Here is a 25,940-nt window from a genome sequence, read left to right as displayed (position 1 = left end):
GAGCACAAGGACATTACGTACGTTTCCTTATTATTGCGATAGCAACTATATGGACACTCCAGGCCCGCTTTTCCGTCGGCGTCGTGAGGTTCCTATAAAGTCTTAACATAGTCCAGCGCGTCGCATGTTCTATGTGCGAGTGAAAGCGTGCGAGAGCGGCATGACCATTTCTTCAGGCGTAAAAAAAATTGGCCGCGTATCTGCGTGCTCCGCTGCAAATGCCGTGTGAAGACGATAGAGGAGGCGCTGCGTGAGATATGGACGCCATCTGGCAATACATCGGGAAACATGAGCTTGTGCAGAGGGTTTCCTTCCTCCGTGGCAGAGGGCGTTCGTCGGCGCGCATAGGCATTTTCAGCGCAACTTAAGAAACTAGGGTCTTTAGAATTACGTACCTATATATTTTCTATTAAAGGAACACACCACCTAATACTTACCTAGTGATGTTTCGCCTCAGATATGCGTAATATATATTTACTTTTTGATCGACAACGTTCACAAGTATGAACAGCCCTACCAGTTCAAGGTGGGTGGGCGGTAAGCAAGTGGTTCAACTTTGGCCGGGGGCGCTTAATCGGGTGACAGACAAACAGAAAGACAGGCAGACAGACAGACAGACCAAAATTTCTGCGTTTAAGTTCTCCAAGAAAGACTATCGTCTTTAAAAAAAAGACGCGCTGTCTGTCGCGCGAAAAGCCCATTGGAGGGAGGGGGGGTGCTCCTGGAGAGGGGGCTGCGTGGCGCCGGCAGGAACTGCGTACTTTCAGCTGCCGACACTGTAGGTTACATGCTGTCGCGCGCGCCCTATCTTGACAGGGATTGGCAGGCGGCTTACCCTTGTACGTGCTGTGTTTTCACCGCCGAGTTTTCGTTGAAGCGATAGGTAGCATGAACGTCGCTTCGCCTGCTGCAGCGGTTGCGTTTCCGTATGCCAGCGTTTTGTTGTTACGCTAGGTCGAATGCTAAAGGAGTAAGCTTGGAGTAAGCTGCTTGCCTTACTTCGTATAGCATTCCAATTTGCTACTATCGCATTCATCGCTTCGCGCTTGCGGCGAAACTGTGACCTTATTAGTTATGGTGATGGAGGGCAAAAAACACCCTTGTGCTTCTGCAGTGCGCTCATCCACCAGGCATATGTGCTGCACAGAAAAGCTAACCTGCCGGTGGCTCAGCAAATATGGGCGTTCGCATTGGCTAAGCAAACGCTAGCATGGTTGGCACTTAACAGCCTTTAACTTTCACAATGATGCATTCCTTCTCTCGTTCGTCCTCTGAGCGTAGTTTGGCGCGCAAGCGGAGCTCATCCGCAGTCGAAGCGGCACTCATGTAATGTGAGCGCCCGCAGCATCGAGCGGCCGCTGCTGCGGGTTTCTCAAGCGGCTGTTAGCACGACAAAGCTTGCTGAACCATGACGCCTGGCTGCGCATTTGTTGGTGTGGAGCTGCTGATTTGTGATTCTGTCACGTACAAGTATTTTGAACAACTTATATTCGAGTTTCAGCACATAACCAACGACGCGGCCGCTAGGCTGACTTGGTCACATTTGATGCATTATAACTTCTTAGCAACCAAAATAATGCAACGTTTTTTTATGCAGAATGATAGATGACGTCCTTGACTTCAATCAAAGGGATTTTAAAAAAAATTAAAAATGGCCTTTTTGAGAAAACTATTTTCAAAGTTCGGCGTTTTTGGTAAATCACCTACGTTTCAGCCCAATTATCGAGTAAAAGGGAGCGCGATAAAACCACGAAAATTATTTTAAAAGAGAGCGAAGGTATCAGAGTTATTATGTACAGATTTTTATTATCCTCACTTTAACTTGTTTGCAGCAATAAATTCCTCAAACACAGGTATTTTGTGCAATTTGCCAAGTTTGTGATTTTTTTTCTTCAAAAGTGCTTTGACAAGCAAGGAAAATAATAGACTCATAAGATTGTATTTCACTTGTTCTTTGAGGGGAATAAATATTGTGACCAAGAAGTGCACTGTTTTTTCCCTAGATGCGCTTAAAATTCGGAAATCGCGATATTGGAGGAAAAGTTTTTTTGCGGCCGAAATTTGTATATTTTTTTCAGGCGAACAAAACTTTTTTTCGCAAAACTAACTTCGAAACCATTGTTCTGGGTGTAATGCCCAGACCTACAGCAAGTTTCATCAAAATCGGGAATGGTGACCGGGACCTCGTGTTCGATCTTATCTGGACACACCCAGCACTGGGCTTGGCTCAGAGCAATGTGGTCATCATGCTACCAAAAGAGTGCTTTGCCAGTGATGTCTTCCCAAAGAAACTTATTTCGTGTGGGTGCCATAAAGCCTGTGTGGTGGTATGATATGATCACAGCCGCGATAGCAGATTGGAATTGCAGATGTGGACTGAAAACTGTTGGTTCTGTATATGCAACACGAACTTCATGTACCAAAATTTAGAGAAAAATCTCTTTATGTACAGGTTTTTGCAGTAGTCCAAGTCAAAAGTCATGCAGATCATGTTTTTCCATGCAATCCACAGCAAGTTTTGCTACAGGGCGAGATGATAACTTAGCAGGACTACAATGAGATCATAGCATTTGCTTTGCTTGGTGCGTGAGAAAACGCTGGAGTTCTTGCAGAGAAAATCATGACTGCTGCTTCAGAACAAGGCACCATTTTATGCCACTCTCAGCACTGGGCAGTTCCTGGCTCAGAGCAACGTGGTCATCATGGCGCAATCTCCACATTCCCTTGATCTTACTTCCAGCAACTTTTCTTATTCCTCAATTTGAAGGTAATTATCAATGGGGCCCATTTTAATTCCGTGCAGGGCATCAAAATATAACAATAGATCTTCCACAACATACCATAAAAATCATCCAAGAAGTGCACAGAGAAGTGTTTGGCCTAGAAGGTTGGAAAAAATGTTAGACTAGAGACAGAGTATACTCTCAAAGGGATGCCATGTAGTTTGCTTTTTAACACAGACAATGTCAGTGACACCGGTCACCATTATTTTTCAGACAGACCTCACACTATGAGCATCACAGGTAAAGCCTCCACAATTAAGTGTTTTCCCCTTGGAGTCTCTGGATCCTCATTCTGCGAGCACTTTCCTGCACAGGTGCTGCAATGAATGTGTGGAAGAAATGAATGGGCTGATAACACTGGTATTATTACTTTATTTTACATTTGATAAACAGAATGCATTCCGTTTATTCTTTGCTAAAAGCTTACTTGTGTTGACTCTGCCTAGTTTAAGAGATGTACCGCAGTCACCGCCAGCGACAGATCTTTCCAAGTTCTCGGGGATTGTAACCGCTCAAGAATTTCAACTCTGCTTTGCCTTCGTCTGTCCAACCTGCAAGATATGCACCCATAAATTAGGCACTATCTACATGGCTGGCAGTAGCCACAAAGCTGTGCCTGAAAACGTGGTGGTTCAAAAGGAATGCCTCAGAAATGCGTACGGCATGTTCCACATCGGCCACCATATTCATTAAGTGGTGTTGTCTAATGCTCTGCAGTAAGGTTTAGTACACATACACAAACACCCGAGAGCAACATGCAAAAAAGTTTATGGATCTGGCTCCCAGCAGTGGCATGTGTGTCTTCTTGTCCATTTCATTTCCATTTCTTTCGACATGTGTGAGAATTCAATATTTCCGTTAAATAAACAATGCTGCAGCAGTGTAGTAACAGCTCAAGTCATCTCAAGTAGAAGATTCAACACAATTTTTACTAGTCAAACATCACAATTTTCACATTTACCACGGTGCTGTACCATCAAACTGAGCATGTTGTTTTAGCATGTTCTGAGGTAAAGGGCGTGAAGACAATGCATATAAGAGGAAGATACACATACAAAGCACCTTGTGTGTTTCTCTCTATCAGGTGTACCATCTTCCCGCCTTTCACCGCAAACATACTTTTCCTTATTACTGTGACAATGGTGGTCTCAACAAAAGCATTTTATCTCACTTCGGTTATGAAAGAATACTTTACAGAACAAGGCCTTACCATTCGGGTTCTGAATATAACCCCGATCGAGGTAGTAATCGAGGCAACTGTCAATTTCCTTTTCACTGTATTTGGGCACATGAACTGGTATGAATGGTTCAAAGAACTCGAACCCCTGTTGGAATAACAAGAGTGACCAGTTTGTTGCAGTAATCACGATTTACATCCCAAGCCAGCGCCCCTACCCGAGCAAGTGCCTCCCCTCCCCTCTTGCCATGTTCACTGTTTCAATCACTGTTTTTATTCACCTGACGAGGGCGCATAAAAACAGTGAATGCAGGCGTATTCAATAAAGCATTTCATTAGAATCACGGGTGTGCATTCTTTATTCTTAGCTGCTCTTCCACCGCCATTTTGAATTTTGATCTGCGACTGAGCAAGGCCTCCCCTCCTCCAAATCTTGTCGGATTATCTTTCAACGTAGAGAGGGCGCTTGCTCGGGATTTTACAGTATATTCAGTTACAGTGTAAAAATGGATCAGAAATCTTAACAAGCAGGACAGACTTTGAAGTATAAAATATAGGTGTCCTTGCAGATTGGCTTAAAGGGCCTCAAAGAGAATAAAATTGGGCTAGCCGTACAACATACACAGATGGCTACCTAAAGTAACTCCCGAAAAGGCAAAAATGAAATAAGGAGGGAGGCATTTTACGATAATTCAAGGGGAAGCGCTTTACTGTTTGAAGCGAGATCAGGTTGCCTTAGAACGCGTAGTTATAAAGCGAGATTCAGTAAAGAAGAAGAACGATGCACATGCTGCGGGGAAGTTAAGGAAACGGCGGAGCATGTTCTGATTGAATGTGGAGATATCCACCCAGGTGTACGTTTGGGCACAAGCCTACATGAAGCCTTAGGTTTTAGGGACAACAATGGAAAGCTGAACACACCCACGATTGAAATAAGTAAGAGACGGTTAGAGTATTGGTGGCAGAAAATTAGAGAGAAAGAACAAAAATAAATATTGGGAAAAAATAAGGACAGTCGGCCGTAAAGGGCAGAGAACTGGGCTGAGAATGTATGTTTTCTTTCCTGTAGTAAGATAGATTTTATCGAAGTAGAGGCATTAGGCCAACATTAAAAAAAAAAGGGAAAGAGATTTGTTTGTCGAGCCAGGTGGCACACTTGTCACCGCCCCGTTATAAAGGGGACGCTCATAGCATCTATCCATCCATGCCATCAGCCGACGCTTGGGTGCCCTTGGGTGCCGGTCGCACACGCATTGTTTTGCACTTTAAAAATAGGAAATTTAACAAACATTACGATTTCCTCCGGGAATTCGATTGAAAATAAATTCGAATTAACCGAAATTTCAGACCTCTTGCTTCCAATTACCGAGCATTTCTTCCTGTTGAATTGCATGCAAAACTGACGGGACCCCCACTCCACTTCCAATTAACCGACAATTCCAATTAAGCGACTTCGAATTATCGGGAGTCGACTGTATACAACACACTGAGATGTGCCATATTTACTTAAATGGACACGCAATAAATTGTTAAGTGGACAGCTTCGTACAGGCAGAAACACAACATGGTGCGTCGTCATCGCTTGCATCCTCGTCTAATGCCAGCTGATATTCACAAACAAAATAGGACTCCCAGGGTTCTGAGACAAACTCTAACGTCTTCAGGCTAAACCATTACCAGTTAAGACTCAAAATACCATTTCTTCGGTACGTCTACTGCCTTCTAGCTTTGAAAATTGAAGCCAAAGTCAACTGCCTATCATAACTCGTCTCTGGTGCCAAATGAGTGCAACTCCTCATTTGCAATATTGGTACTTTACAACCTACAAAGAGAAGTACAGCCTGAGATTTAAAGGGTTAAACCACAAACCAATTTGACTGCAAAAAAACTGTGGCAAGGACTCCTTATGCTTTCTTTTTTTTGCCAATTGAATGGTAGTACTGATAGAAGCGTTTAGATCATTGAATGAAGGGCTCCCACCTTTCCTTTGCCACATACTGTCACAAAGGGAGAACAAGTTACTTTCAAAGAATGCTACAATGCATGTGCCATCCATTTTGCTTATAAAATATTAGTTGAAATGATAATGCAGCTAGCTTAAATGCCACCTCATACCAAACCACTATAGTACTGGCCTTGTGATGCCAGCAGTAACGTTTCCTATGCAATAGTATTGTTCTTTTCTCTGTGTAAATACTGATAGTACTATGTTTTCTCACGTGGATATTATGGGCAACAACATGTGGAAAGACAGAGGGAGCATTTCAGACCTACCTCAAGGCCCAGAAGGTATTTTGGATAGTAGCAGGGCACGTTCTCATGCGTGAATCCAAGGTGCTTCAAGGACAGGGCAGCCTGATCTACGCTCACAACTATGGCTGCATTCCTCTGCAAAAGAAAACAGCAGCCGTTATCCGCCAGTCCCACTTTGTTCAAGTAAACATACTTCCAAAATATTAAGGTTTTTACAATTAGCAAGGTCCTGGAATATTGATAAGTGTCCATATATACCTGCTGGCCTCTAAACGTCAGAATTGGTGAAAGTTGTCCAGGGACGAAATAATAAAGGGAGAGAGGCTAACACACAGTATGCCCACATTGTAGAGTATGAACACATTATCGTCATTACTGATTATTTACCATTAAATAGCATGCCAGCAGTAAAAAATAGCACTAACATGCAACACAGTTATTTTTAGATTGCAGTGATGTTTAGAGTGAATTTGTTGCCGAATTTGGTAGATTCGGGGAACTTGCCTGACTAAACTTGTGCCAACTAAGCACAGTCTTTCTCAATTGGAAGACTTTGAAATGTTTGGTCTGAGACTAACGAGGGAAACTTTTTCGCAAATCAAACTTTTATTTCTCTTAAATCTACAAAATGTCAGGAAATATACAATCCAGCACTCATAAACTTTAACAAAGGTTATGGCAAGTATTATGTAAGTGCATCAAAGCTTTAATGATTCACAAACCAATTTGACTCTATGCAAGTAGGATACTGAATCATGTTAAATTGCGCACTGCCCCAAGTATGTGCAAGCATCTGTTAATATGTGAACACAGGCTTTTTCCAAAAAGGTATAGTGGAGCAACTTTGTTTGGTTATTCTTTTTTTACCAGATTGTTCCTTGGCAAGCCCCACAATAACACGTTGTATGGTGTCAAATCGTTCCTGCAACACGTTATACAAGGGCACCACCCAAGCATACTTGTGGGTAGAGGGCTGTTGCAAAATTTTAGGATACTGCCCCTAAATATGGTGCTGCTATGCACAGTTTTCTGCTATTGCCTGCATGGTAGAATGGTTATAAAGTTGTCTCATGCTTTATAGACAAGATTTTAGAGCACAAAAATGTTATGGCATGAAGAAAGGTAAGATACAGGGCATTCTTTGTGCTGTGTCTTTTTTGTGCTCTAAAATCTTGTCAATCAAGCACCAACTGGGCCTTCAAAAAGTCATTCCTCGCTTAGTGAGGTTTGTATTTCTCAAAGAAGCGGATACACGCTGAGTTGTAAAAAATTATAGGCAGGTGTTCCCTTTTGTGAAATTTAGGATATCAATTATTAACCAATATACATACCCAGTCGTTCTTAAGAATTTCCTTGAAAGCCCTGACTATTGTGAGGTCCTTTGCTGGAATCTGGAAAACAACATGCTGGTGTAAAACTTTATATACCTTACAAGCACACAACACTTGATACTAGACAAACATTACAATCAAGCCTCGTTATAGCAAAGCTGCACTTGATATGAGAGTATCTTAGTTAATTGTGTTTGTTATATCAAGATTCTACTGTATAATCACAATACATAAACAAAAACCAATGAGCACCAGAAGCCAATAAATTATTTCTAATGTTTCAGCAACATACATACTTGTTTCCATACAGTATGCACACAATGCCACAACAAGAAAGAATACGAGCAACACTCACATAAGATTTATCGAGCCGGCGGATGTAAGTGTCCTGCCAGAAGCTGTTCACGCCTTTGACAATGACCATGGTTTTCATCCTTAAACAAGGAACGCAAATATCGTGGTTGAAAATACAACATGCCTCATATTCGTTATGCCAAAATACATGGCAAAAGTTGTACAATGCATTCTGCTTGCATGCACTGCAACACAGGAAGTGTGTTGCTTGGCTGTACAACGAACAAAGCATGGAGCCAGCTAATGATATCATAACACAGGGGACTGACCTCCCAGAGTCAGTGTGCATCTTGATCTCTTGCAGTAGAGCTCCCATACAGCTGCACGCGTGCTTCATGCGTTCAACTCCCTGCGTGTGCGTATACGTTGTCTCGTCACATGACGGCCAAGCACTATGTCGGAAAGAATCTTAGGCAGGTAGTAGTACTCACATGATCCACTATGTTTGTCAATGGCTCTCCCTTCTGCGTAGCTTCTCGTTCAGACCAGTTGTAGGTCTGCGTAGTGGTCAGCTGCACAAGAGGAAGATTGGCGTGAGATGTCTTAAGAGACAACTCTACACTGTAAAACAATTTTTGACAATGGAGGCAATGTAAAAGCTGCAAATCTAGAAGCTTGACTGGTCCTACCTATCAGATGCAAGATGTGTAAAAACTGAAGGTTCGCTTCCACACAGTTTCCTCAAAACTCTGCTAAGAAAAACTAAGTAGGGATTAACGGCACAAAGGCTACAATAACCGTAGAGTGCCAAGGCAAAGTAAAATGAATATGCATTGGTGTGATTAATGACTATGGCTAAGTGCAACGTGGCTGTAAAAGGGCCTAAAATCTTGCGCACTAATACTATAACCGTGGATACTATGGGTGTGGGCGTAAAAACAGCAATCATTTTAACACCGCGAAATAAAACATTTGCTATCTTAGTGCGTATGAGCTATCTCAATAAGAAAAAGTGAGCAGCATGTTTTTTTTTACGCAACAAATAGCAAAGAAAGCCTGTTTGGACTGAAGACATTACAACTGTCAAGTTAACAAGCAAAAGCACTGTCACACAGACGCAGGCACATTTTTTTTCAGTGCCTAATGCAGAGTGCTCATTGCATGTTAAACAGAAAACCAGCAGTTGCCTTTAGTAGCACATAGATGGAGCACATAGATTCAAGAGGAGCACATAATGGAGCACATAAGGAGCACATAATGGAGCACATAGATTTAAGAAAATGCACTATCCTTTTCCACCACAGGTCCAACATCACAGAGTAGCAGTGAGGTTCTGCATTTGCAAGAGGCACTGTGTTTTGGTGCAGCAACACCTATGTTTTACAATGTTGTTTTGTTATTTTGCTGTAGTATACACAAAAATACTGCAATTGCTCACCACCATTTAGTGTTCTTTGGACATCATTGGCTCTTGTGCCAGAAAACACCACATACCATGATCATTGCTCCCCACCCTTCTACAAGGCCTGCAACCCTGATTTGGAGAATGAAAATTGAAATGGGGGCTTGGAGTTTTGCTAAGCATCATTCACTGGTAAATTTCCGTGAGTTACTAATAGGTGACGCTAGATGTCCTGCCAATGAAGACATTTGCCCACGCTCGGCACCGAAAGCAAACTGGAACTTTAGCTGCTCTAAAGAAACAATGATCGATGTTATTACATTTTACCTTCTTCAGTAATTTGCGCTTTTTGCGGAATTTTCTGCGTCCCAAAATTCGGCAACTGACTAAACGTATTCACGGTTGGCAAAGAGTAGCCGAGTTGTTTTGCAAAATAATCTGAGTGCAGTTGCAAGGCTTCAGTAAGTAGCTATTGCACGTGATACAAGATGGGAGGGAAGAAAAAGATGCACAGGCCTTACATGAGTAAGTATGGTATATATATACTATTCAATGCAATGAGCAGGGACGGCAACAAGGGAGGAAACAGGTTGGGGCACTATGCCTGTCTAATCATTAGGAAGGAAGGGATATAAAGAGCCAAGACGCAGCAGAATGCATTCACGTACATTTAGCTCTTTCAGACGGGCGGCGTTGAGGACACGGAAGTGCTGCAGCCAGACAGCTGCATCAATGGGCGAGTCTATCAACGTTTCATCACTTGCATTCGGGGCATGGTCCTTTGGCCGTTTTACCCAATGGGCAGCTTGAGGGTAATAGAAACAGCACAGTAAAGTCCCAGGTGAAGACACATTTAGGTCGCACATAGAGGCAAGAATCATTTCTGGCATCAGAACACGCATGCCGAGCACAGCTTTGCATGCAACAATGTGATGAATGTCTAACTGGGTTTGGTACCAACCGGTGCCAAGACATTTGTTTCGTCCACTTTCATTTTCCTTTATCTCATAATTACCACACTTCAATTAATAGCTACAAATAGTGGCCCTTGTGCTTCCCCCGGCTTCATATCACTGTCTAACAAAAATCATCCCTTGACTCATTCGCCTTAGTTTGTTCTCTAGTAGGAGAAAGATATCTTTCGTTTTTTTCCACACTCTGTTTGTACACAATAAACCAAAATAAAAACATCATTATTAAACGCCAACAAACAAGGTGGCACATAATTTATAGTAGCATCACTTCTGCCAGAATCCCCATTAGAACCTAGTCTAATCAAATCCTGGCTGCGGCGGCCGCATTTTCGGTGGAGCCGAAAAATGCTTGAGGCCCGTGTACTTAGATTTAGGTGCACGTTAAAGAACACCAGGTGGTCAAAATTTCCGGAGCCCTCCACTATGGTGTCTCTCATAATCATATCTGGTTTTGGGATGTTAAACCCCAACAATTTTATTATGCACTTTCAATTGCAACTAACATTAATAGTATTGCACTTTTCCACTGCTATACACAAATATGTACTGATTGTCCTTTTGTTGGTACGTCTATTGTATGTTGGTCCCACAATTCTATTTTTCGCTATAACTGTGCAACTTCTTTACAGCTCCTCTTGATTGTAGTTTAACACTGTACTACCCTCTCCATGCAATCATGTAGCATGCTAATTTCATTCCTCAGAAGGTGTTGACGCTAATGTAAATGAACAAATTACTTAAATTCGAGCAAGCAGAAAGGCTAAAGCAGTCAACGTCACTGGTGTCAAGGATGAGCCACAGGTAATCCCTTCACACACACATATTTAATTAAAAGTTTGCAGTATTGAACAGAAATACTCACCCCATTCTTTGGAAACAATAATCCAGTTGTTCACCGCTGCATAATGCAAGAGATGGGCCTGTGTTATTGCTTTCCCACAGCCCATTTTGGCCATCTTGATCCTACTGTTAAGGGTTTTTTCTCAGTTTTTTTTTTTCCTGTTCGGCACTTCATTTGACAAACTCTAATTTCGTTTAGTACACGTCTTGCACACCAATGCCCTTCTTCGAGAAGAAACAACACAAGAGCAAAACAGTAATTTGAACCAATAAAACACTTTCTATATCCTGCATTCACCTTAAACACGCATGTATTAAATTTTGTGCATCACAAAAAAAAATTCATGTCCTACAATTTTATGTGTGCCATATATAGCAGCGCAAACAGGTGAATAAAAAACACTCATGAAAGAATGAGATGAAAACGAAAGGTCGGGCACTAGGATAAGTTTACGGCCCATCAAATAGTTTCCCCCAGTATTACACGGACAACTGGGTATACCCCAGTTATATGTAATACTGGGAGGAAATGTTTGGCGGCTGTAAACTTCTTTTAGTGCTCAACCCTCCATCTTGAGCTGGTTCTTTCACAAGTCTGTTTTTTCCTGTCCCTGCTACCACTGGCAGTGGGGTCTGACGCTTCGATGATGCTTAGATGTCAATCAACTTGCTTAACAACAAGTTTTACTGAACTTCGTATACAATAGAGCTGCTGCTACTTATTCTGGTCAAAATGCAACAATCACACAATTCTTGCTTTCAGGTGATGTTCAATGTAACTTCGGTAGGCCAAGTCGCACATACTGGACTCTTGTGCTCTCTGAATAAGCAACCACCTGTACTGAGGCATGGTATAGTGCACTCTTTGTGCTTGTGCGCCTGGCAACATGTACAAGCAAGGCTGGGCATTTTACTGCTCTGGCATATTTTTTGTAGGCATTGCATGAGCCATGAACTGAACAGGGTTCTCATGTCATTACGCAAATACTCCCTTTTCTGTATACCTCAAAACCCCAAATCCATACCCAGTGATACTACTGCAGAGCACTAAGATGAAGCAATATAGACACTGTTAACTGAAATGACTCTATGTGTGGATACAAAGCATGATCCTCAGGGCTGGGAGTGAATAGTCGTAAGACTCAATGTACGACTTTGCTTCAAGATATGGCTGCCGCACCATGATGGACATCTCTGCAAACATTTCGCTCTGAAATGAAGACGAAACGGTGCTTAGAACAAATTGTGTCCTATCGTCCTCCAACTTGGCTCTCCTTTTCTCTAAAAAAAAATAGTACTTCACACACACGGCTAACGTCAAGCACAAGAAATGAAAAGCACACGATCACGTACAATAACTTCAGCCACAAGCGGTCTTGCACATTTTGTTCTGTACCTAGGGCTTGTTTCCATACAGGCATCATATTTCTCACACTACACCAGTTATGCGGCCAGCTTTCCTGCCGTGCACTTGAATAATGTCCACATATACTATGTGGTGTTGGAAACTGCGAATTTTCGCGCTAATTTTCCATCTTGAACTTGCTATCATTGCAAATTTCGTTCCCCACTTTGTTATGAAAATTCTCCGACTGACTCAACATATAAAAATGAAGGTTAACACCCTACCCCCTATTTTTTCGCTTCCTACAAGCCTTTACATCCCTCTGCATCTTTCAATTTCTCTTCGTTTGAGAGGTCTGTACTTCACCTACGATTCCCAGAGAACCACGAATTAGAAGTCGCAGTACAAGCACAGCATGTAGGAAGTTCTTACCATCGTCTGAAACTTCTTGGGCACCTTGTACACCTCGAAAACCGATTTCTGTACATGTTCCGGGACGGTGTAGAACTTCGCTTCGTGATCGATGGTGTGATTTGTCTGCAAGAAAGCGCACGGGTATCACCACTCTGTGCGACAAAAAACGCCACGCTTAATGCAGCCTTACGGGATCGGACTCTGAAGTCCTAAAGTGCGGCAAACTCTTTTCGGGAGCAACAGCGACTTGAGTAGCGAAACATTTTGCGCACAAGCGCGCATGCCTCCCTTGCTTCGAGCGGAGCAGCAAGCCTTCAAGGAGAGAAAAAGAAGAAAAAGAACGCGTCAAGTACACTCGCATTTGCAGTGTGTTCTGAAGCTTCGACAAAGAAATGACGGGAAATTTTATTATTTTAATTTAACAGAGACTCACGGCTGATTTTCAGAACCATGCCGACTGCTTGCAGTGCGCCGCCACCTTGCCTCCACTACCGACCTCTATTATTGGTGTTATAGTGATGTAGATGTTCTGTCGTAGTATCTTTTTCCAGTATTTACTTAACGTTGTGTTTCTGAATCAAAATTTGTCTCATTTTGCTTCTTACGTTTTTGGACGTTTACGCGTTTGTGCCTTTTTTTTTCATTTGGGACTTCCAGTTCCGGTGTTTTACACGCATGATACTCGTAGTGCTCGTAGCAGCAGTTTCGGCGTTACGCATTTTCTTCCGCGCGTGGTGAATCGCATTCATAGGAACCATGCTCGCCAACGCTATTTCTCGACTTCCCTTGAATGTCCTGCGCGTGACCGAATCTCCAGTGGCCCAATGCTTGGTGAGAAACGCTTTGAGGAGAACTCATTCTCTCGCCCTTGTGAGTACCACCACTTATGCAGGTGCGCCGGCGCTAAGTCGGATCTTTCGAGAACCACGAGACGTCGGCGGTGGCCACTGCTTTCGCGAAAGCCGACGTTACGCCGGACACAGCCATTGGCAAAACGTTCGTCACATCAAGGCGGCCAAGGACGCGCACAGGATGTCCATGACGGACAAACACATGCGCCTCATCGAAGTTGCCGTGAAAGCCGGCGGCGGGAGCACTGATCCGAAGCTAAACCGTGCGCTGGCGAACGCCATCGAGGGTGCGAAGAAAACGCAGGTCGTATCCAACACGAACATCGAACAAGCCATACGACGAGGAGCGGGACTCGACAAGCCCAAAAACTTGAAAAGCGCCAACTACGAAATCATAATGGAGCACGGAGTCCTGCTCGTTCTAGACGTCGAGACGGGAAACATAAGCAAGTTCGGCAACGACCTGAAGCAGATCGCCAAGAAGCACCTGTGCAGGCTAACGCGAGGCGGTGTCAAGGAACAGTTCCAGCAGAAAGGTTTCGTCAGGGTCTCGGGTCGGGAAGACGGCGGTACCCTGGACCCAGACGCTGCTCTCGAGGTTGGCATCGAGCACGGAGCCGAGGAAGTGACTGAGATCGAGGGCGAGTCCAAGATGTGCGAGTTCCTGTGCGATCCGAAAGACTACTTTGCCCTGTCCAAAGCGCTGTCCTCCAACGGTTACGTGATTGCCGAGTGCGGTCTCAAATTCGTGCCCCACGTACCGATCACTGTCCCTGAGGAACACTTGGAAGTGGTCGGTAAACTTTGCGACGAACTTGAGGAACACCCCGATGTCGTTGCGGTTCACACGAACATTGCGTAACATTTATAGTTAGAGATGAATGTTAAATGCGATCTAGAAAAATTTCTGGTTCGTAAGGAAGTCGTGTACATAATTAAGATTACCCATTTTATTGATACTAGTGTGCTGTTTGCTGCGTGCCACAACCCTAGTGTATCAACGTCGCACATGCTCATTTTATTTAATTTGCCCTGGCTGAATTACAAGGGGTGTTCAAATGAAAAGGTATGAAACAACACTGTGGGTATAAATGAACACTTTATTCAAAGTATACAATATGTGCCTCATCAAAACAATCCCATTGATGAACGAGCTGAAGGATTCCTTGTTCCGAGAATTTCTTTAGCCACGACAAGACCCAGTCCTTCACAGCGTCCTTGAGTTCGTCATCCTAGTTGAAGTGCTTCGCTTTCAGGTGTTTTTTTCAGGGTACCAAACACATGGAAATCCCAGGCGATCAATGGTGGCCGGTTTAACACCTTCCGCTGTCAGAAACTGGATAACGTCCCGCTACTCTGTCGAATTTTGCAATGTGAATGCCATCCTGTCCTAACCCGCACTGCCGTGTCAATTGGATGGTGCTCTTTATAAGAGCCTCTGCTCTCTAATGCGCGTGCGGGCCCCTTCGCATGCTCCGATCCACGGCAGAGACTCCATCTCATCCTCAGATGTCTCGCTACATTCTCCCATGGCTGCATAGGCATCTATGTAAACGGTCATGTTGTTACGACGTTTCATACCTTTTCATCTGAAAACCCCTTGTATTAGAAGCAGGACACATCGTATAGAACGTGCTCTTAGTGACGAGTGGTGTGTGCGAGTTCGACAGAAAAAATTGGCTCATTATGCTCTTTGCAAATACTTAGGCACCAAAGTTACTGCAGAGAAGTAACGTTTGGAGTTATGCTGTGGATGATTTTGTGGAAGTGAAAAGAATAGGCAAGCATGACTTGAAAGAGGCGTGCATTGAAGATCAGCTCATAGCTGCACCTTACCTAATTAAACTCTGAACTTGTCAAACTGTGCTGTAATATCTGTGAAACTTATTTCGTAATATTTTATGCTCCATCGTATTATCTGAACTTCACACTCTATGGCTTGGGATGCTATGCTTCATTCTAGAAAGTATACTGCAGCAGTAAAGCAGTACATGTACAGTGACCATAGTTGTGTGTAGAGGTATGCAAGGCATCCAGGCAAGGCGTAGAGGTGTGCAAGGGCCCTAAAATATTCCGGGCAATTTGCCAGTTGTAGAAAATTTGGGAGATCAGAAATTGGCATCTACAGTAGCTACGGCAAAGCTAGTCAAATGCAAGATGAAATGAAGTTTTCAACTGAACCTACGCAATTTACAATTGATGGCAAACATGTAGCCATAATATGAGATTGCCATATGCAATAGTGAATCCTCACTGATTTTCAGGTTACAGCTGCCAAAAAAGTACAGCTGGTGTAGTAACTTGCCCAGCTGGAAACCACTTCTCTGTCTTGTATCATGAACATGCACTGCCATGGCCCGCCAAGGTTCTGATAGAAAATCTGGGAGAAAACGGGAAAATCTGGAAATATGAAGTTGCCAGCAAAGTTTGTAGACAGCCCAAGTGCGCCACTTTTTACAGACACTGTCTTCCAAGGCTTCTTCCACTCACATCCTGTATCAGGGTACGATATCAGATAATTCCTGATCGAAATTAATAATAAGAGAACAAAATAAGAAAATATAACAAGATGAAAAAGTAAATTAAAGATTGAAAAACACAAACACTCAGCCAATCATTTAAGACTAAAAAATGCATAATTGTCTTCAGTTAGTCTTAATCCTATGATTGAGGTTCCTACCAACCTGTCTTTTTCTTCATTTGTCTTGCTTCTGTGATTACCTTGTTGCTAGGAAGACAGTTTCTGACCTGCCGCGGTAGCTCGGCTATAATGGTGCTGCGCTGCAAAGTTCGCGGACACAGGTTTGACTCCTGGCCACAGTGGGCTTGTTTATCACAGTGTGGTTTAATTTTGCGTGTCAAACCCCACCATATAATTTTTTGGCAGCTCCCAGCTATCTTTGCAAACTGACCTGAAAGAACCAATGTCTGCATAATAGAATGCGTTGCTGGGCGAGTTGGTGCATTGTCTGAAAATAAAAGCAGAGTGCAAAAAAGACAGGACACAAGAGACCCGTCTTCTTGTCTGTTGTGTCCCGTCTTTTTTGCGCTCTGCTTTTATTTTCAGCCAATGTCTGCAGCACAGTTGGTGTGCCTTTCTAGTTCACTGTAATGGAATCATAGGCATGTGCAGGGTTCCCCATCAGGGGGGTCGAAAGTTCACCGCAGCGACACCCCCCCCCCCTTGCTAAGTCAATGTATGGGGCAGATTTTGCGCTACCCCTTCTAGGCGACTATGGGGGGTGGCCGTCTCCCCGTGCCCCCAACCCAATGCACATGCTTATGAATGGAATCATGTAGGATGGCTGTTCCCCCTCACAGGCTAGTTTCTTGTCATTCTTGAAGCAAACTTGATCTGCACGTTGAGCGGAAGCTGGACACTTGTACTTCAGTATGAGTTTTGATTTTTTTTTATACTTTCTTGGAGGTCCCAAGAAATGTTAAATTACATGGGGGATGGAAGCAAAGAAAATGTGGGAGGTCAGGTTATGTGGTGACTCAACATTTCATCTTCAGTGGCAGTTTCGAAACAAGAAATGTCATTGTTGAGGTCAATGTTAAAGGGACACTAAAGAGAAACAATGAATTGGCTTAGATTGATAAAGTGTGCTTGGAGAACTCTTGTGTAGTTTATTTCACCACCATAGGTTTATTATTGGAGGAGAAAACCAAGTTCAAAGTTTCATTTTTAAATTTGGCGCCGAACTTTGTAATTCGTGACGTAAAAGACTTCATTTTGGCGCCACTGGCTCGACGAAATTTCCGCAAACTCGTTATGTCAAGTCTCTGGCCCCCTCAGAGGACAATGTGCTTCGATTTAACCGATTAGCAACTACGTAGAACCAAGCAGGCGCAGTCAAAAATACGTGATGTCACGGCAAATGGTGCGGGAATTCCAAGGTGGCGTCGCCACCTGTATTTTCTTTTCGTGCATTTTCTCGCTTATTAAGCGTCTTTGCGCAGAAAGCATGGTGTTTTGGTATCGTGGAAGACTACTTTACTAATGCGAGAAAAATCGTTTTGCTATTTAGTGTCCCTTTAAAAGCGAAAGTACATATTCTCTCCACGGGCTGTGTGCAAAAAAGGTTAATTTGATTTCCAGTGTCAAGCAGCCCACTCTGTATCAGCATTCTATGTGGAGTGCATTAGGGAAGGCTGGAGGTGCACTTTTCTCTCTCACACCAACAACTATCTCTTTGGTGTTATTGCTCTATGTGCTGCAGCTGATAGCACATTTAGAGCATGTGCGTGCTCCAGTTTTCATTTCACCAGGCACAGAAAGTAGACATGCGAATAGCGAAGTCCTGTTTGCATCATGCTGCTTCCATAATTTCCACATTCATCTGCTGTCCCTGTCAGGTTTTCAAGTTCCTTTCAGGGTTGTAGATCGGTGCAGTTTTGCTCCTCCCATAATTACAACTCAGTGTGCAAAATGGGCAGTGAACATGCTAAGTTAGGTTGTGTTGGGGTGGGTTTGGTTGGGTTACAATTATGTCAAAAAGTCCTGTGCACATTGTGCAATCTTCCACTAGGACTGGCCTACACTACTTGGCAAGAGGCCAACTGAGCAGAGGTGCAGTTACTTTGGAAGAAGAGCTTCGCATTATTAAAGGTATTATAAGCTTGAAGGCGTGCACTTGTTCCACTGCTGATATTCAGGTACCATTTGTAGTTTCATTAATTCTGTGAAGAACAATGTCAGCAGTCAGCACACCTGTAGAGATGCTTCAGATGGGGCTACATATACGCTTATTCATTACATGAATGTTGTCCTGCGTGCGGGCTATTCGACAAGACGGCAGCGCCCAGCAGGCACGGTCAAGAATGTCCAGGAGGATTCACTAAGGCTACATTTTAAGTTACATGCAACAAAGTGCCAAAGTAGTTACAGCTCACCTTGGACAGTGTCACTTGAACATTGGTATGGGCCCTTTGTCCTACAGTTTACTTGTTTGAGTGAATAATCATGATAAAAATGAAATGGACCAACACTCACTTAAGCACACAAGTTTGTTGACATTTCATTGACAGGGCTTCTTTAAAAATGCCTTCAGTCAAGCTGTGCACATTAGCTTGTCCAAAGCAATGGTTATGTGCTACCTAACCCAAGCAGCACTTTTCAGACAACAAATCGGAAAGCACAAGGTAAACAAACTTTTATTGTAATGATACAGAGCTACTCTTCCCACTGCCGGCCAACATTTAGGTGTGACAATAGATCTGCAGCAAACAGGCTCTTCAGGGGTTTCCGTTGCTTTACTGGGAAATAATCATACTTCCGAAGCCTGCGCTTGATGAATTCTTTTGGCATGTGCTTTTCTTCCTCCTGTTAAAGAAAACAACTTGAGGATGCCATAGAACCAATACAACATTCCAAAATATCTCTATCAATTCGAGACAGCCTAGTCCTGGAACACATGGACATTACTGACTGTAACGTGAAGTCAAATTAAGCAGTAAATTGCAGTTTCATTCAAAAGGGCACGATTGAACTGAAAACCTCACACTTAAAGGGGTACTGACACAATGTTTCGCGGCCGAGATAGCCTGCGGGATCGATTCCGTTGAACATGCGTATATCATCTGCAAAATACCAACTGCAAATATAGCTTGGAAGTTATTTTCAGTGATGCTACGAGGTCGTCCGATTTGGAGCAATTTTTGGAGCAGTAAAATTTTTGTTTTGGAGCACTTTAGAGCAGGTAATCTAGTGATTTGGAGCATCTTGGAGCAGTAAAATTTTTGTTTTGTAGCATTTTGGAGCAGGTTATCTTGTGATTTGGAGCATCTTGGAGCAGTAAAATTTTTGTTTTGGAGCAATTTATAGCAGGTAGTCTTCCAATTAGCAGCATCTTGGGGAAGCTTTTTTTTTTAATTATGAGGAACTTCGGGGAAGCAAGTTGCATATTACCCTCAAACACCTTAATTAATAGACACTAATGTGTAACAAAGGATCTGTTAGACTGATGAAATGCTCCGAGAACTCTAACATCGTTCGTTTCAGCATTATAGGTTTATTAATAGAAGAGAAAATCATTGTGAAACATTCCTTTCTAAGTTTCGCGCTGAATTTCCGCGCGTGACGTCAGGAATTTCAATGAGTATGTTTCGTATTTTGGCGACATTGGCTCAAAGAAGTTTCCTGAAGCTTGGTATGTTAAAAGGCCACTAAAGGCAAATATTAAGTCGACGTTGATTGTTGAAATAGCGGTCCATAAACCTCGTAGTGCTACTTTTGTGGCAAGGAAGTGCTTATTTTGAAATAAAATCACGTTTTAGTGGTCTGCATTGCGTTAGCGCACTTCAAATCACCCGCCTGAAATCAGACTTTCATACGTCACTGCTGCCGTGCCCAACGTTGCCCGCCTTTACTGCGCGGCGGCGTGCACTGGCGGCGTGCACCGGATTCGGGCATCCGGCAACATCACATGCATGCGACATTTTGTCGAACTTTCTGTCAGAGCGACTTTCACGAGCGTGCTAAAGACACGCGACAGTACGCGATACCGAAACTACCACTGAGGCACGACCGCGTGAACGAAGCAGGGCGCCGGTGAAAGCGCAGTTCGGCGAAAACGGAACTTTTGAACCACGCGTGCCGTTCCCCATGGCAATACCAAGAGGTTCTTTTTTCCCTGAATCAAACAGAAATGAACAAGCAGCATTTTATTACGTCTCCTGATGCACGGAAGGTTCCTTTTTTTATTGCAGCTAGTTTTATTACTAGTGATTAATTGTAGTCAGACGCTCATACGTCATCTGGATCACTTCCAAAATGTCCCACTCGAGGCGCTCATTGTGTGATACATTTAGAGTCACTGTATATGCTACCTTTAGGTAGCAGAGTTGCGCATGGGTCCGGCTAGCAACTACAGCTATGCGGTGAAGTCACACTCCGTTTTCGCAGGCGACATGCCTAACGTGTCGCCGATTAACATGTCTGGCGTGTCGAAGACCGGCGATAAACATTGGCTGCCGCCGCTGCAGCGGCGGCGTCAAGAAATAAAAAAAATTGGCCCAAGCGGCAGCTTCTCCGCAATGCATGGTTGCTAGCGGGGTTGGAAGACAGATGCGCAACTCTGCTACCTAAAGGTAGCATATATATGCAGTAACTCTAGATACATTTAGCTTAATTCCTCGGTAAGTAGGGCACTGCTGTTGATAATATTGCCGTTTTAGACGTTGTCATACATTGAGCTTTCTTTTTGCGCGTTTTCTCGCTTACGAAGAGTCTTCTCGTGCCAAGCGTGGTGATTGTGGAATTGCAAAAGCGTAATTTACTAATATGAGAAAAATCGTTTTTTCTCATATTAGTAAAAAACGTTTATGTAGCTCTGATAAATAGCTACATAAACGTTTCCATGCACTGCAAGTCTAATGGAGAAAATGCTCGCAGGAGTAATCGATATTATTGAATTAAAACGGCAAGCTGGGCGAGTTGGTAATTAAATATACTATATATTATTTCACACTATAATGCAAAAGTAAAGGCAGTCATACAGTTTGGAGGTTGTGGAAGAACTTCTTGAGCCATTTTAATCAAAAACATTTAATATTGGGCATATCAACTATATTTAATCAAATAACACTACAAATGTAATTATATGGTTGCCAAAATGCAGGGCTGCTGCCCGAAAGCAATACTCTTGAGTTTATGAAACACTACACTTTCAAACACACTTAGCATCGTTGTTCACACGTTGGACTTCTCGAGCACACAAGTACTAAAGCTGCTGCAGCTTTTGGTTGATGTCTGCCAGCCTTGTCATGTTCTCGGTAAGACTGTCATTTGCCTCAGCTAGAAGCACTTGGCCACATTCTATATCTTCCATGTTCTTGTTGGCCAGGCCTCCTTGACCCTGTGCACATTGGAGCATTGCTCGAGAAGACTCTAGGCGCCCTTCTAAGCACTGTTTTTCTTCTTGAAGCTTCCCCTTTTTATCAGTGACTGAGCTGTTGTCAGCTGAAGCCTTCCGTTTCCGTCTTTCCTCGTCCTCAGCCTCCAGCTGGAGTCGGTCCAAGTATTTTTTGTGCGAATGTTTTACAGCATTAATTAGTTCTCGTGTTACCAGAACCTGGGAAGCATCAAAGAGATATTTTCACGCCGTCTTCACAATCACCTTTTTTTTTTGGCGGCAGGTTTCTAAGATGAGTAGAGGCATCAATTACGACACTAAGTAAAGAAACTAAGCTAATTAGCTTTTCACTTAGTGGAGAGAAGCAGTCGCGTCAAATGGGAAAGCTGCAGGCCTTCGAGCGAAGAGCCTCTTGCCGCTTTCAGATTTCACATAAGGAGCCGCTGGCAATAATTAGCGAGTAATGAAATCTGGCAAATTTCGCCGGCCAAACAGAAACTGAAACTCGGAAGGGCGCAAATGCCATACGCTTCTGAGACGTCAAGAACTAGCAATCGTCGTCGTACCAACCATCGACCGACTTCAATTCGTGGTTGTGTTTCGTTTGCGATTAAAGTATATATATGGCACACGTGAGTTAACGAATACAGAACTAACACCACTGCAATCACCGCCATGAACAGTAACGTTTTTCTGGTCGCCCGCTAGTTGCGCTCATCGAAGCGTCGGTTGCGGTGTCGCCGCAAAATTTGGTTGAATTACGAGAGGCCGATTTTTCAAAATCTCAAAGCGGCAACGGCCTCTTCGCAGGAAGGACAGCAATCCTCCCATTTCCTGACCCGACCACCTGTCTCCACTAATTAAAAAGTTAATCGAATTATTTTTTTAATTACTGCCCTAATTTCCGTGTCTAGCCATCTTAAGATTTCTGACGTCGTACCGGGGGCCGCATAATAGTGCCCCGCGGGCCGGAGGTTGCTGACCCCTGATATACCCTTTTTGGCGCAGTTTGGCGCAACCCCTTTTGGCGGAGTTTGGCGCAGTTTGGCGCAATTTACGTCGATTTTATCAGGTTGGCGCAGCAAATCCCATTTGGCGCACTTTGGCGCAGTTGGCGCAGGAGTGGAATCACTGTATTTTAAATTAATTTTGAAGTTTGCATGAGCGATCGACATCCTCGCACTACTGACACCCTCAAAGGGGACCCCCTACTTCCCTCACGTGACCACGCTGCAACAAGTTATGATGACGTCATAGCCGCCATGTTTTTTTGTTGCGTTCGCTCCAGCAGCCTACTTCTTGGCGGCTGCTTGCGAACCGCGCGGAAGTGCGTCACAGTTCTGTGTGCTGACGTGTAGAGCGCTGCACCCGCTAGGTGATGATAGTTGCACCCAGAGGCTTGTCGTTTTTGAAACCAAAACTGACACTGGTCGGTAATGAGGAGCCTGTAATTAATTATCTGTCGTGCACTGCAACAAGCGATGTGCCGTGTTATGACTAACAGGCCCCGCCCCCAGCAACACATTGCAGCAAAAAAAAAAAAAAAAAACCGCGAGGCCAATATTTTTGTGTCAGTACCCCTTTAAGCTCTTCATATGCAACTGCTTTTTCTAGGCCAGAGTGTAATGCCCTGGGAGCAAATGTAAAATTACGTCATTGTACAAGGACCACTAGCAGCATCCTGTACACAGAAATGTTGGAATTGTATAGGACAGCACAAAAACACCCTTAGCTCAAGCCACCATAATGCAACTTAACAGCTTAAAACAAACATCAATCATGTCATTTAGAATTTGTGTTGAACATCATAAGTACCACCAAGAGGTCCCTATTACACATTTTGCAAAGCAGCTGTATAACTCTGAGAACTATGAAAAATGGGATTGTTTCATAAAATGACATCAGTGTGACTAAAAGATACAAGACAATAACTTGTAACACAGGTGAACAGGTAATACATGTTACACGGGCACTTCCTATCACGATTAAGCCCAATCGGGACAAGGTTTCTCTATTGTGATAGGCTCCTTGGCGTGAGCCATGAAAGAGAGCAAATTGTGATCATGTAACTGGATGCCTACCAGGTTTGACTGTGATTTAAAGTGTCCTGTGTTACCAGAGTATAAGGTAAAGGTAAGCAAATTGGCTTACAGTGGTTAGGAATGGCCGACTCAGATACATCATTGTCTCCTCTTCTATTGCCAGCTTCTTCCAGAGTTCAATCTTCATTGTTGATGTGACTGGAGGGACGGGTCTGTATTTCCTAAAAATAAAAATATGACATGCGATTTAAGGATAGATTGTTGTCTAGGCATGCTATCACACAAGCAAGCATCACAAAATGACCGTCTATATGTCAAAGCTTAATTCTGCGCCCATACAGTCTGTACTGAGATGAATGGGACAATAGGAACATGCACGAGCTTTTAATGAAGGTATAATTACGAATAATTCGCTAGCGCGCGATTTTAAAAAAGACTGATCTGGTGCTGTTTTCTCTTAATCAGTGCTTTACACACTGTTTTGATGTTGTGACAATTTAATATAACAACACTGAAGATAGTAGTTCACTCAAAAACAAAAAGTCGGTAATAGTTAGTGGCAAAAACATGAACAATATTCGATTTCTTGCCTAAACAAATTCAGAAATTTATAATATCAGTATAGCGTTAAATATCACTGCAATACAATCACTCAGGGCTTGTGCATTACATATAAATGTGTTTTGCTTCCAAAGAGTGTGAGAAGTTGACCAGCGACCACGACAACAGGCAGGCCTATGTTTCTTTCTTTTCTCCACGTCCCTTTTGCAACTGTATTTCCATTGTAAACATCCTCACTCGGAACACTCGTTTACGTTATTCCAAACTAATGTGTTGTGTGCTCAAAAGCAGATTTCGTATCACACCAAAAAATGCTTGTTTCCTTCATTACAGACTTTATCCCAAACTCACTTCCTTTCTCAAAGTCAATTTACCTTTATTTGCAGTGACTGCTATACAGACTGACGAGTTTACAAAACTCTCAGTGCGAACAGTCAGGCCGGTAGCCAGGAATCTTTTTCGGAGAGGGGGGTGGGGGGGATCACTGGCTGAAAACCTTGACTATTTGAGATAAACAGCTATTTTCATTATTTATTTTTGGTAAAAACACTTCCTTCACCAAAATTTCGGGGGGAGGGGGCTAGCCCCCCCCACCCCCTGGGTACGGGCCTGCGAACAGTATTGTTATATTCATGGATATTGCTTCGATTCCGTTTTTGGAAACAACCCCAAACTTAAGTACACTTTTTCGATAAAGTACAACGAGTTTATGATTTTAAAACAACACAGCACATGCGAAACTACAAATTTAGACATATAAGTACACATAATGTCGATGCGACGGAGGAGCCCCAATATTCTTTCCACAAACTTCCTTCAACACCTTGAGCGAGTCGCATACTTACAAGTCTTCGCGCCCATTATATGAAGTTCACGGTCCTCTTTTTGTGCTGGAGGTTAGTGACTGGAACCCGGCTGCATTTTAAAGAAGCTACGGTATGCGCCCGGACGACTACAGATAGCGATCGTCGGCTGAACCCGACCGGAACAAACGTAGCAACGTCGGGTGCTTTAAACGTGCGCGGTCAAATTATCGAGCTAGTTTCGAGATTATTTTGCTAGCGTGTCGTATTTCGTTACGTCAGCGGGAAGGAATAAACGCGAACATACACGGTCAAGGTATAGTGCCTAGAATAGTCAAGGTAAAGGGCGTTAGCAAGTTTTAGTTACCCTGTTGGTCTTTGACTTTTCACGAAATGGAATCGAGGGCCACCGAATCCCCGCCTTTTGAAAACGCCAAGGAGCACATCTGTAAGTCTCATGCTTGCAGTTTTTATAAAGACAAACACGCAAGTAATAATAAAATTGTTGTTTTGCGCCTGCTAGCCGATCGAGAACATGCTCACTGCGGTTTCACATGGACGCCGCCATGGTGGAAATGATGCGATAGCGATCGTTTGACTAGCTTTTGCTAGAGGCCGTAGCTACAGCGTGGTTGGCATTATGGAGGATGGTGCAACCAACGGTGCAACGTTTATAGAACCAGATATAAACGTTGGGATGGGTGTGTACGGCTGCAGCAAGACGGCCGTTCGATTTCAACAGTTTGTAGCGTCAGCTGTTACGAAAACCTGTATTCGAAGCAATAGGCTCAAAACATAAAATCTAATTAGCAAGTCACATTTGTTTTCTTGGGTTCCTCTGCCTGCGCCGTTCACTGTGTCAGGGGAGACAGGGTGGAGGAGAAAAAAAAAACCATCCCCACGCAAAGCACGTTCCTTTTCAAAGCTTCCTAACCGCAACACTTATCGCCTCCATCGCACACAACAAAAGGAGAGGCGCAGAGGACCGAGAGTTGCGCTTAGACAAACGCCGCC

At 43.4% G+C, this 25,940-nt stretch overlaps 3 protein-coding genes across 3 annotated transcripts; 1 reads left to right on the top strand and 2 right to left on the bottom strand.

The window, feature by feature from the left end:
* Positions 1-3,109: 3,109 nt before the first annotated feature.
* On the bottom strand, positions 3,110-13,344 carry LOC119387252 (28S ribosomal protein S29, mitochondrial-like). The gene is made up of 14 exons (XM_049413454.1): positions 13,247-13,344; positions 13,004-13,125; positions 12,832-12,936; positions 12,156-12,264; positions 11,620-11,626; positions 11,077-11,177; positions 9,909-10,045; positions 8,330-8,410; positions 8,168-8,247; positions 7,900-7,978; positions 7,545-7,604; positions 6,235-6,348; positions 3,994-4,108; positions 3,110-3,334 (listed from the first exon to the last, which is right to left on the bottom strand). Exons 1-14 carry the CDS (start codon positions 13,263-13,265, stop codon positions 3,249-3,251), a joined length of 1,215 nt encoding a protein of 404 aa, XP_049269411.1. The 5' UTR covers positions 13,266-13,344; the 3' UTR covers positions 3,110-3,248.
* Positions 13,345-13,487: 143 nt separating this feature from the next.
* Positions 13,488-14,531, top strand: LOC119387253 (probable transcriptional regulatory protein OEOE_0768). The gene has a single exon (XM_037654588.2). The coding sequence runs from the start codon at positions 13,570-13,572 to the stop codon at positions 14,524-14,526; it is 957 nt and encodes a 318-aa protein (XP_037510516.1). The 5' UTR covers positions 13,488-13,569; the 3' UTR covers positions 14,527-14,531.
* Positions 14,532-18,824: 4,293 nt separating this feature from the next.
* LOC119387254 (ribosomal protein 63, mitochondrial) lies at positions 18,825-25,553 on the bottom strand. The gene is made up of 3 exons (XM_037654589.2): positions 25,294-25,553; positions 23,672-23,783; positions 18,825-18,990 (listed from the first exon to the last, which is right to left on the bottom strand). Exons 1-3 carry the CDS (start codon positions 25,383-25,385, stop codon positions 18,841-18,843), a joined length of 354 nt encoding a protein of 117 aa, XP_037510517.1. The 5' UTR covers positions 25,386-25,553; the 3' UTR covers positions 18,825-18,840.
* Positions 25,554-25,940: the final 387 nt, after the last annotated feature.

This window comes from Rhipicephalus sanguineus, chromosome 3 (genome assembly GCF_013339695.2).
Source record: "Rhipicephalus sanguineus isolate Rsan-2018 chromosome 3, BIME_Rsan_1.4, whole genome shotgun sequence".
Classification (NCBI taxonomy): domain Eukaryota; kingdom Metazoa; phylum Arthropoda; class Arachnida; order Ixodida; family Ixodidae; genus Rhipicephalus; species Rhipicephalus sanguineus.
This window is presented reverse-complemented; position numbering and strand designations above follow the sequence as displayed.